The 13531-nt window shown below is 30.9% G+C and overlaps 1 protein-coding gene across 2 annotated transcripts in view; it reads left to right on the top strand.

Annotated features, from left to right (window-relative positions):
* Positions 1-3677: 3677 nt before the first annotated feature.
* Positions 3678-13531, top strand: part of LOC107440430 (pancreatic lipase-related protein 2) — a 37015-nt gene continuing 27161 nt past the window's right edge. Inside the window, exons 1-3 of one of the 2 annotated variants that reach the window (XM_071182112.2) lie at positions 3678-3894; positions 6902-7341; positions 10403-10649. In XM_071182112.2, the coding sequence (XP_071038213.2) occupies positions 3873-3894; positions 6902-7341; positions 10403-10649 (709 nt within the window). In that variant the 5' untranslated portion in view covers positions 3678-3872. The remainder of the gene's footprint in view (positions 3895-6901; positions 7342-10402; positions 10650-13531) is intronic. The other variant, XM_071182113.2, reaches the window with a different exon arrangement.

Here is a 13531-nt window from a genome sequence, read left to right as displayed (position 1 = left end):
TTTATATTCAGCTATTTCATCTCAATAAATTTTTTGAAAGAAATGATGTTAAATTCATTTTTTGTTTTGTATTGATTTTCCTTTATCAGAAATTTCACTAAGTTAACTTCGTATATGATTTAAGAAATTGATAATAATGTCTCGTAAGTAGTTGTCACAATTTTATGCTATGAATTATTTAAAATTTTTTTAAAATTTTTCGTTAAAATTACGATTTATTGCCATTAAAACTTCAATTTTTAGTGTTATAATTTACACCATAAATTTTTATTTGTAATATTGACTGCAGCGTAGTCAATTTTGCAATGAGTTATATTCATTTAATTTATATTTTGTTTTCTAACAAAATGTCTTAATTCAGAACATTAATTAAACGTTAATTCCGATCGTTAAATGAGTTCACAGGTCAGTTTAAGAATTTTTAAAACTTTTATTCCCTCCTTACTTATAAACTTTTGTTCCTCCATTTTAGATGTCAAATAAAGAAGAACACTAAAATCAGAAAATTGATTTCTTTATTATTTGTTTCAGCCGAAACTATTATAACTGCAAATGTTTTACTACCAGCTTTTCCTCTTTTCCGTCTCGTTTTCACTCCTGGAACATTTAGAAACCAATAGCTTCTCATTTCTAGTAGTTTGCAGCATTTTCCAGAATGAATTGAAAGTAGCTGTGGCAGACTTAGAGCTGGCTGTATGAGCCAACAGGTAAAATTAACATTGCTTTTCAAAGCTCTGCCGCCAAGGAAAATAAAAAAGCCATAGTTTAAGTGCCTTACGCTTGAGGCGATACGATGATTTTAAACTATTTTTTTATAATCTTGCCGTGAAGAAATATCTGCGATTTAGAAGAGACAAATAACCAAAATATTTTAAAAGTTATTCAACTTCTTTAAAAATCGCCAATTTGGCCACATTTTCCCACCTGGATGAAAATTATAGAAATCACTGCCTTTTTCTCAGTTTTTGCAAATTTTTATAAGTCAAGCAATGCTGCATTGAAGTAAGTTTTTGAATATTAAAAAATTAGACCACAAAAATGTTTTATATTTTCACAAAACTGTGGCTTTACTCCATATTTTTATATGTTTTGCGTTTTTTTTTCTTTCGAAAATAAGTGTATACAGAGCTGGTTTTAGACAGGCTAAACTTGACCTAATTGTTATGAGTAACAGTTGCAAACTTACAGCGGTTATAAAAATAACATATTATTAACGCAAAAAGAATAACTTCATAGTACGACGGAGCCTTCGAAAAACAACTAAAATAGTTTTTTTTCAACCCCAAAATAGTTTTCATCAGAAAGCGTAAGTAGGCAGTATCATGTTTGAATTGATGAAAAACTAAAACTAACTAAACTCTTCAATATCTCTTATGAAAACTTGTAGCATATCTGTTTCGATAAATATTCATAGGAATGTAAAAACACTGTATAAAAATAGATTTGTTTCAACACGAGATGTGTTCACATTTTCAAACAAGCCATTATCATAGGTCTGACTTAATAAACAGGTGTATTTGTTTAATGAGTTTCCACTCTTCTCAAAAATTGTTTCATGTCCTTGGCTTCATTTATTGCTAGTCATTATTTTATCCATGGAGATACTCATTAGAATAAGGGTTTTTGTTTGACCTTTTACAAAGAATCTCCTTCCCGGAAAGCATGTAACCTTACGGCAACCTTGTGTCGGAATTTTCTTCTTATTGTCACAAAAATGTTTTTATTATAAACCTTTTTTCAATAACGCAAAAATCTTGCAGTTTCAAACCTTTCATCCTAAAAGGTTTCAAAAATTATTTTGTTTCTTAAAGCTTTTTTAAAAGTATTGTCTCTTAGGTAAAATGGTCTTTTAGGTCCATAATGACAGTAACATACCTGCCACCTCTTCCGGATTTACCGGAAGATTTTATTTTCATATTTAAAGTGGTAGCAATACTCAGGTAATTCCAATTAACTTTTTTAATTATAATGATAATTATAAATAAGTGTGACCACCACTACATATAAATAATTACAATAAATATATAAAAGCATAATAATCATTGAGCAAGCGAATTTCAACGGGATCAAAATATAGTAAATATATTTTTGAGTCAGATTGTTTTTCGTTTATTGTTTTACAACCACTCTGAAAATTCATTCTCGGAAAGAGTAAAAGTTGGCAGGTATGCATTAGCTGACGTCACCCTAGCGATAGGATCAAATTGCATTGTCCATTAAAATTTCAAGACAAGGTGGATTTTACTTGAGCATACAAGACTTTGCGAAGAGAAACCCTATAACTACCTAGATTTAAGATTTTTTCACCTTGAGACTAGTTTTATTAAAGGGTTTTCTCACGTTTAAAATCCTAAGTCAACCTCGATTTAAGGTTTTTATATAGAAGGTTGCTTTCCAAGATTTTGGATTAGGGTAATGAGCGTAGAATAGAGCAGATTGTCACAAATCTCGTTTTAAGGTTAGAAGGTTTACACGTAAACCGCATAATAAACCTATTTAGGTTTACATTAAAAGGTTTTTGCTGAGTTAAAATAAACCTTATTTTGCTATCTGGGTTTTCGGCCTCTTCCAGTCTGACGCTGTAATTCCTTCCATTACCAATTCCACTTAATTAAACAGATGGTAACTTTGTAATGGTTGAGGGTTCATACTGTTCTTACAAAATTTAAAAAAGAGCTATTAATTAATAATCAACTGAAGAAATTGCAAATTTTCTTTTTATTAGCTTTTACTTTAAAATCATATGATTCATGCTTTATAGTAATAGTCATTTGATTGTTCGAAACCTTTCGGGCCTGTGGGGGGCCTTTTACCTTGCAATCATTTGATACTTAGCCTTGTGGTAGTGTTAATCATGATTTTAAAGAAGAAATTAAGAGAAAAGATTGGCTTACAAAATCATGAAATGGATGGAAGAAAATAATTCGTTATTGTGCTGTGACTGCAGCGCCTACAAAATTATCAATTAAAATCGATTACAGGGCCTTGGGAGTGTAATGATAAAATTGTGAGGTTAGTTGGCACTGGAACATGACTTTTTTGAAAAATCTATAAATTAGAACAAAATTTATTTGAGAGAATTACATCACTTGGGAAAAAAGGAGCTGGGGTTCTAGTTTTTGAACCTTCTTTGAGTATTTCAGCATCAAAGATTTTGTTGTAATTAGCTGTAAAATATTTGAAAGTTTTTATTTTTTTAAATAAAATTACGTATTTAAGGTCATACGTGTTTCTGCAAGGTCATAGATTCATGTTTGAAAAAACATGATTTTTTTCAAGTTTTCAAAAATTTTCAGTACAAAGCGCAAAACGTAAACTATTTATCGATTTTAAATTTTTGATGCCGTTTTCATTTTTATTTCAAAGGGCAAACTTTGCCGAATTAAAGAGCTCCGAATTAAAAAAAAATTTTTTTTTTCGACCCACTCTTGTTTAACCCTGTTTTCATTTTAAATCATAACTTTTATTACCTCTTAGAAAATTTTTCATATTAAAGGGTTAAAACCAGTATTGATTGGAATGTATAAAAATGTACTCCCCCTCCCCCGTATATTTGACCTTTTGTGAATATATCTTATCATTCACAGCATTAATCCAAGGATTCATTTTATCATCCTTAATATCGTGATATCACAATAAGACCAGTTGATTATATTTTGGTAATCCATCTACACATTGTTTATTTAAAATATATCTTTAATCGAAAGATCATAAATATGAGAGACCCTGGGAAATAGCCTATCACCTACAGTAAAACACCTGTTGCGTTTGATGAAATAAAAAAGATATTTTTTGTTGATTAAAAACACATTTTATCAATTGCTGCCAACGTGTTCAAACTTTATAATTTAATCAGAATTTTAGCATTCAGGATGTTGTCTATTTTATTTACGGGTAAGTTTCAGAAAATTTTTTACTTATTAAGAAAAAAATATTGATAATTAAGCATTTAAGAATCACTAATAGTGCGAAAGATTTGTTAGAGATTATAATATATATAAGGACTAGCATAAATTCATTTAACTGTATTTATAAATTATTACTGATTCTTAAATAAAAGTAAAAATATTTTTTTTTCAATCTTCATTAAATTCTACTTGAAAAAAGTATTTAAAGCATGTTGTGTTTCTTTAGAGCAAAAGAGATCTAGTTTTAACCCTTTAACGGAGTATTATATTATACCACAATGAATGTATGCTGAAATTTAAATAACTGTTAACCCCTTCTCTGTCGGATTTTTCTTTTCGAATATCAGACCCGAAAAAGCATTTTTTTATTGCTGAAAATTAATACATGTTCGATCCTGAATTCGGAAATTCAAAATATTTTTGTCCTCAAGCAGAGTTTTGCTTGATCTATTGGTGGTGAAATATGTGATGTCCCTTCCACTGATCTCCAGTTTACCCTACAATGCACCCAAACTTCATCTTAAAGAAAAAGAGGAAAAAAACACTGTGATAACATATTTATTAACTCTATAGTGTTTACGATAATTTTCTACATAAAATAATTATTAAAATTGGGGTAAAAAATATTTCGGAAAAGAATTTTCACTTGATAAATCAGAACTATCATCTCCCGACTGAGAGATAATAAATTCACTGTCCTCTGACTCACTCTCTGAATACATCATAACTATTTTGACATGCAACGGTAACTCTAATGAAAGCGAAATTGCAGAAAGCACGAAATGATTTTGATTTCAATTCAAGGTGGGAAATCTCACTGCGAAAATTGAGAAGAAAGTGGGGCTAGTTGCACCTTCCTTTAGTAATATTTAGAAAATAATCGTGTGATTTAAAGAGACGTGCAAGTAGCGACGAATTCAATTTCAATGATGTAATTTTTCTCTTCGTTACCTGGCATGCGACGCGGACCATACGGGTACAAAAATGCAGAACCAATGAGATGCGACGCTGACAGGGAAAGGGTTAATTAGAATAAAATAAATAAAAGCTTCCATAAAAATATACCTCAATCTGAAACAATCATTCACAGGTGTTTTATTGTTCTAAATCTAAGTTGTTCGCATAATTAATTACTACTTTTTAATTTTTAAAAATCACGGAAATAAAGCCAGTTAGGGGAATACAACCGAAAGCGGCACTTCGTTTAAAGATCTGCTGCCAGAAATAAATAAGCTGAAATTAGATGCAAACAGTCACCGTGTTATTTAGAGACACTGTTGTATCAGTTTGACAGCAGTGATTGGTCAGATGTTTTATGCGTTATTCAACACTTTACGTTTCATAAATGTGTTAATAAAAGATATTTTCACAGTAAGACGACCTTTATGAATTTATTTATTTACTATTTTTGAGCATTTTTTTTTCTGTTCCTATTTTTTCTGTAAAAAAAACAAGAAATGATTTAATATCAAGTAATAAACACAGATTACACAGGCTTGTGATTTATAATTCGTAAAAACTTTCTGTAACGAATTTTAGTATGGTCAGTACTCAAAACATGAGTGCCTAATGAGAGCGTACAATAAAAATGAGCAGTACCCATGGAAGTACCCAAAAATTTTTTAAAATTAAAACCTAGCCAATGTAAAGGAAAAAAAAATCAGAGAGAGGGCAATGTAAAAAAGTAACATAATAATAATAGTGCCTAATTGCTCACTAATAAAAATTTCAATATAATAATATTTCGGGAACATAAAGCTTAAACAGAATTATTATTTGGTAATATTCTTAATAAATGGAAGAAATAGATAAATTATATCACTATATAAAAGTTTTTAAAAAAAAATCAATTTAGTTTTTTGAAGATCGTTAAACTTGTTTATTCAATCTTAAAATAAATTTTCAAATATTTTCTATAACGAAATATTTCTGCAGCGGAATGGCATTTTCTTACACGGGAAACATAGGATTTGTCCCAAAAAATGTAACGTACGCAACCATGATTGTTCTTTGTATAAATTTATCAATAATCCTCTGTCCTAAAATTCGATGAAAAAGGTTGTTATAGTTATTCTTGCCGTATACCATTAAGTCGAAAGAGGTGCGCTTCTTCTTGTTTTCCAGTGGCACCATTTGACACACACATATGTCACAACCCGTTTATAGAGCGGACCCATTCATATTCATTCATTCATCCACAGATCGTAATTTTGACCTGAACCAGAGAACGATCTCCAGAGGTATGATTTGTTATGAACAAATTGAGGACTTGTGACCCGGCAGATTTAAAGTGTACCAGTCACCATTTATTACACGGGTAGTCTTCGGCTGGTGGGGATCAAACTCACGACCTCTTGGACATGGGCCCTACCTACCAGGCTATCCCAGCCCAGTTATTATAGAATGAACTTTATTTAAATAGAAAAAGGCATTACATAAGTAATGAATATTTAGTGCATTTAACCCTTTGCACTCGAAGTTCTTTCAGTTGTTAAAAAAATGGACGCAACCACTAACATTTTGAAAGTCTTTTTTACAAACTTACCTTATAATACCCGGAAATCACTGAATGAAGTGGTAACTAAGCATTAAGGTGAAAAAAAAAGTCACATTCAGAGTTGCGGATAATTTACAGGTGACAGTGGTGACTGACAGTCACCTCTCGAGTGCAAAGGGTAAATATTCAGGGGTTAGAAAAATTTATAGAACAACTTTCATTCTAACTTTATGTGAACAATATTTCTTTTGGCAGCAAACGTTTTGGATGATTTTACATGGCAAAAGTTCTTACTGAGATTGCAATATAGGCATTAAGATTGCAATAAAAACTGAGATTGCAATATAGGCATTATTGTTTATTATGAATTACGTGAAAAGGACTACATGTAAAAGTAATTGATTGTCAATGATTGATTGTCCTTAAATTCACTGATAAAATGGATTTTGCTTTAAAAAAAAACCTTTTTAAAATCGTAAAATACTTATTTTTGCAGCTTTTTTACTGGTCAGCTCTAGCCATGGTGACAAAGTGGACCTAGATGGAGATGCAAACATTTATGAATATGCTAAAAGTGCTGTAGAAGAAGTGAAACTACATAAGTTAGCCCATAAATTGGGCATCTCTCGATCACACCCAAGCATACTTCAGAGAGCTCAAAGTGTGTGTTACGATGACCTGGGCTGTTTCGACAAGGACGGTACCTTCAAGCACTTGAAAACACTTCCCGAACCTCCAGAAACAGTAAACACTAAGTTCTTACTGTATACAAGAAAGAATTTGGTTGTACCTCAATTTTTAGATTACAAGGATGTGAGCACTGTTCTCAAAAGTAATCTAAACCCTTCTCACCCTCTCAAGTTCATAACACACGGTTTTGGTGGAAAAAACAATTTAACATGGGTGTGGAATATGAAATCGGCCCTATTAGAAGCGGTAAGATTGATTTTGATCTCTGAGGTTGAATACTAATTTTTATATGGACATTTCTTTTGCTTTTAATTCTAATGGTTAATATTATTTTTTCGCTTGATTGAACAAACAAAACTAAACAAAAACAAACGTTCTAACAAAATTTTGGGAACATTTTATTTGATTTCTAAGTTTTAAAACTCTGATACAGTGATCTACACTCTTAAACAATTTGGTTCAATTGAAAACCATAATATGGTGTAAACTTGTACTTGTTGCAAACTAAAGGAGGCTCAAAAAATGTTGTGCCTTCAAGTTTCAGAAGTACGATAATACTCAGCACCATAGGAAAGTTGCAGCCAATTTGAACCCCAATATGGTTTAACGCTCTGCAAAATATCTCACAACGTACTTTACCTCATTTTGGGCAAAGCTCACTAATCCCCAGGTACAGCTAAACTTATACAGGGGTGGGGAAAAAATATAGAAACACTTCTATACTTACTCAATGTAAACAATCTTTCATTTAGCAGCCATTGTTTTGGAAGATTTAAATGTCAAAACTGTTGGCACAATTCGAAAGATCATGCTTGAAGTTTTGAGAATTTTAGAAATGGAATCCTTTTTACTCATGTAAAATTTTCCGAATGGCGTAATAAGTTAAAAGCTTCTTATTTTTAAAACTGCTATGATTAAAAAAGCATTCTACCATCAATATTGAAATCCTGTTGAATGATTTCAAAATTGCTGACATTAAAAGCTAAAAAGAAATCAATGTTCATTTTCGTAGATCCGAACTTTTGCAAGGGTAAAAGTAACATCATTTCTAAAAGCTTAAAGAATGATCTTTCAAACTGTGCCAACAATTTACCCATGTAAACTCTCCCAAAATATTTGCTTTTAAAAGAAAGATTGTTTTCATAGAGTTAGTACATACGTGTTTCCATAGTTTTGTCTAACTCCTGTATCTCTTAATCAAAGTTCAACTTCATACGGTAATGTAATTTTGTTGTGGGTTAGTTGATTCTTAAAATGCCCCATATTTTAATTTCCTTTCCTATGATTCATTATTACGGATTCAAGGATTCCTCACATCATTGTTTTGGGGGTAAAAAGTTACCAACTATAAGCGGTAACAATTTGGGGAAGGAAATAAAAAAGTGACAGTAAAAATATGGTTTTAACTAATTTACGTAGCTTAACGAATCTAATATGAATTAGTTTTAAATCTTTCATCGTCGCCGACTTGATAGTTTCATCTCGTAGTAAAATTTTTCAATGACCGCAATAACCCTGTTATTGCTTTTTGATTAAGAATTTAGAGAGAGGTAGTATTATAATACTTACAGCATTAAAATTTTTCAAAAAATTAAGTTATTTTACTAATACGGGTATGGATATAAGTGCTGCTAAAAACATCTTTTATACTTAGATTTGAATTATTAATTTGTTATGGTACGTAAAAAAATTAAGATTTAATTTTTAAAATTAAGATTTTTAGGCTAAAATATAAATATTACTACCACAACGAAAATAATTTCTCAATGGCTGTACAAGTTGGCACCTATGCTTATGCCTTGATGTATTATATTAATCTATTTCTAGCCGAGTTATCTGTAAAAAATTCAGTGAAAAATGCCTTCAATGAAAAACATTTGTTAGGTGGTTAAGTGAGGCTCACTTTTGGTTAATTTCATTTGATATTTTTAGTGTTAACTACTACTCTAGATATTAAAAAAATCACTTTCTCCTGGGGTCAGATGGATATACTGGCATTTAAATTATTATTATATTATAGCGGAAATAAAAAAAACTCTTGTTTCTCCCACATAAATTGTAAGAAGTCTATGTTGTAAGAATAAATTGTAAGAATTATATGTAAAATTATCTTTTTGGAAATAGTCATGCTCCTGGGAACGGAGTTTTGGTTGCCAATGGATTTAATTGTTGCTGCCATTTTTTATACATTCTAGACATGATTTTGTAGTGCTATCAATATAAGAATTGATTTAACACTTAACACAAATCGTTTCAAAGTGTGCAAACACTTTTTGTTTTGAAAAAATAATGTTGGGCTTTTAATATTTTCATTTAAATTATTTATGTATAGTATAGGTTATAATCATTATAATAAATTTTTTTTAAATAATAAAAAAACAATAATTTACGTGTTTTGTTCCAACTTTAAAAATAAAATAATCTCTTTCGGAAACCGGGTGATTCGACAGCTATGGTTTAATAAATTCGAACAGCAGGCATCACATAGAGTAACTGAGTATGACAGATATATACGCATTATCTATCAGAGATACTTTAAACCCGTTTGCTCCCAACGTCCTAGTTGGAGGACAGATCTTTTTTTCATTTTTTTTCATAAAGAGATAAAAACTGATAAAATAATTTTTGCAAAAGTAGTTTTTATCTTGTAAAAATTGAAACGTCTCTGTTTATCACGATATATAAGTGATATAAAGATTCTTATGTAGATCTCTTATCATAAAAATGTGATTATTTTTTTCTTCAAAATTTTTTAATTGCGCTATGAAAATTTGGATGTAAAAGGAAATCAATGTCATTTGTACATTTCGTAGGACATATTAGTAATATAAAGATTCTAATTTAGATCTGTTATTATGGAAACGTGATTTAAAATAAAGACCCAAGTGGCAGCTAACATAAGAAAATATCCACTTAGTTTATATACTTGCAAACCATTACGTTTTACAAAAAAGTTTTTACTAGTGATAAGGAAATTCAGAATCAATTGAGATTGTAAACAGTTTTACTTTAGACTTTAACACATTTTCAGAGAGCCAGCAGTGTTATTATCTAACTGTTTGAATTATTTAAATGTAATGATAATCAAGATCATTTTAAATCGCATTCATCTAAGCAAGAATAAAGTATAGATAAATTTTGCTACCTGTAAAAAATAAAATCTTCTCGAAAATCCCGGTAAGTAGACAGATATCAGTATTTATGTACTGCCACTCTTTCTCAAATAGCACTTTTTCACAAATTTACAATATAAAAATTTAGGTATTAACGGGTTAAAAGAAAACAAAGTCATTTGCACATTTTTCAGGAGGAAGTGAATGTAATTGTCATCGACTGGAGTTTAGGTGCTCGAGTCCCTTATTACATACAAGCCGCAGTCAATACGGAATTGGTAGGCGCAGAGGCTGCGGTTCTTTACTACAGGATTAAGGACAAACTTGGAATCCAAGAAAAAGATCTCCATCTCATCGGTTTCAGTCTGGGTGCCCATGTTGTTGGCTTCATTGGAAAGAGAATGCAAGAATTACGCGGAACTAAGCCTGGAAGAATTACAGGTACCATTAGTTTGTACCTGAAACAATTTCATAAATATTTCATTTGTTATAACATAATATTGTTTTTGCTCCATTTCGGTTCTGTGTGTTATAAAGGATGTCCGGTAAATGTTGCGACAAACTTCTAGGGGAAATAGGGCACATCATAGGGATTACCTAGGAAACCATGACCGGAAATGTTATCGAATGTCGTTAAGGTTTTTTCTCTCCCTATTATGAACTGCTACATTGTGTGCCGTTGAACATCTGGTGCTTTTATTTTTCGGAATTATCTTAATTTTTTGTTTACTATTAATTATTGTCACAAATTACTTTCAAATAGGTACAGTATTAGCTGTTTTATCGTAATTTAATGATTTGGTGACTAACCGGACCAGCTCGCCTAATCTTTAAATTACGATTAAACAGCATTTCGGAGCCTATTTTAATGGAACTCTCGACAATAACTAATGGTAACATAAGAGCCGCGATGGCTCAGGGGATAGAGCGTTCGCCTTCCAATGCGGCGAACCGGGCTCGAATCCCAGTCGATACGAATTCCGCATCCGGCTGGCACCGACCACAGTGTTGACGTAAAATATCCTCAGTGGTAGACGGATAATGGGTTAGAGTAACCTTGCCGTCAGGCTAACCATGAGAGGTTTTTGTGGTTTTCCTCTCCATGCAACGTAAATGCGGGTTAGTTCCATCAAAAAAGTCCTCCACGAAGGCAAATTTCTCCCAATGCTTGATCCATGAGTTCCCTTGTCTTCTGGATTGCGTTCAAAATTACAAGGCTACGGAGTTGAACATTTGTAATCGTAAATCCAAAAAAAAAAAATTGTCGGCTGTTCACCGACAGTTATAAAATTAAATAATAGTAACATAGGGTCTCCTCGCAGTCAGGCTAACCGTGGAGGGAGGTTTTCGTGGTTTCCCTCTCCATGTAGCGCTAATGCTGGTTAGTTCAATCAAAAAGTCCCCCACAAAGGCAAATGTCTTCCAATACTTGATCCAGGAATTCTCTTGTGTTCTGGATTGGGTTCAGAGTCACAAGGCTACGGTGCTGAACATTAGTAGTCGTATACCCTAAATTGGGTCTGCTGTTCAATATATATATATATATATATATATATATATATATATATATATATATATATATATATATATATATATATATATATATATATATATATATATATATATATATATATATATATATATATATATATATATATATATATATTTTATATAATTATTTATAAAATAAAATACTTCTGAAAAATAAAGTTACAAGTTCAAAGACACACGAGCATGTCCATTATAGGAAAGCGCCCCCAGCAGCGTAAGATGACATTTGCAGTCATGGTTTCCTAGGTAACTCTTAATTCGTATGATGTGCTCTACTTCCCTAGAAGTATGTCGCATCATTTACGGAACACCATATAACTCATATATTTCACATAACTCATATCAAGTTTTTTTAATATTTTTAAATTTTATTTTCACTCATCATTGTAGACAAAAAAAAACGTTAATAAAAGTTCAAAAATGATATTTAAAGCTACATATTATCCAGGCCGTGATGCTTTCCTTCGTTTTAATTTCAAGCACAATTTTTACCTCTATAACTTTCTTTCGAAAGCAATATTAATTTTATTTATGCATTTAGAAATAAATCATCTATTCATCTACCTTCCCAAAAAAATTCTCAAGAATATTCTGAAGAAGTGTGTTCAATAGATTTATGTTTACCAACAATAGATATCATTTTATACGTTCAATAGATTTATGTTTTCATCCATAAATTGTTGAGTGGGGATGGCTGAATACGTTGGAGAGCATTCAAAACAAATAGTCATTGGCAAATTTCGCTTTGGAAAGTTTCCAGTTCTTGTTGCAGGTTATTTATAAAGGGATCTGGCATACAAGTGGTTGCGTTTTAACGTTATATTTTTATTCCAACTTTTACTGCAGACGAAGCCTTCGCATTCTTTGCGGGCAACAGAAATATTGGAATGTACTAAACCCAATAATATATTATTAATAATACTATCGGAATAACCTTGTTAGAAAAAAATATATTTTAATTTTTAAGTTTTAAATTGAAATTCGAATTTAAATTTATAATTTGTACTTTATATGATTTCAAAAATACTTCATTTGCTTTGACATATTGTTAGTTTCATTCGATAACTTATTTGGGACAAAATTTTTGACCGAAATGTGGCAATCAATTTTAGCTGGGGTATTTTTAAGATTATTTATTTGATAAACGTCTTATTTTAATTGTAAAATTTATACTTTTGTTTAAAAAGGTACTTTTATATTTTCGAGTATTTTTAAATATTAAAAGATATAATATACTTTCAAATGATTTATTTAACACGTTCATGCCTTGGTGACCCACCGGTGGGTCACGCTAGATTTTCTCATCTTGGCAGCGCACCGGAGTAAAAACTGGTAACAATAAATTTCATATTTTTTTCTTTTTCAGGGAATAATAAAAATCCATAACTACCAATTGTTTTTAACGGATGCAATTTTTATATTGAATTGCTTCTTCGCCCTGATATATTTCTTTACAGTGAATTGTTATTGTTGAGAATAGATTAACTCCTCCCTGATATTATCTAATATTGAAATAGTTCTCCTACCAGTATTTTCACTTTTCCCGGCGTGAACGTGTTAAACTGAGTAGAGGGCATTAATAGAAAATCGCGACTGATTGAAATTATTCAGTTATTGTTCTCGTTTTATGCATAACTCAATATTGGAGAGGAAATGATTATTGTTTGCTGGCAACAACGAGTAAATTCTTGGAGCTGGCATCTTTTTCAAAAGGTTAAAGACTGGTAACTGAAATATTTTATTCTTAGCACTTAAAATTGGAGAAAAGGAGT

The sequence above is a fragment of the Parasteatoda tepidariorum genome, chromosome 4 (genome assembly GCF_982258835.1).
Source record: "Parasteatoda tepidariorum strain Cologne lab strain chromosome 4, Ptep-v5.0, whole genome shotgun sequence".
Classification (NCBI taxonomy): Eukaryota; Metazoa; Arthropoda; class Arachnida; order Araneae; family Theridiidae; genus Parasteatoda; species Parasteatoda tepidariorum.
The sequence above is the reverse complement of the archived record's forward strand: the minus strand, read 5'-3'. Positions and strand labels throughout refer to the sequence as shown.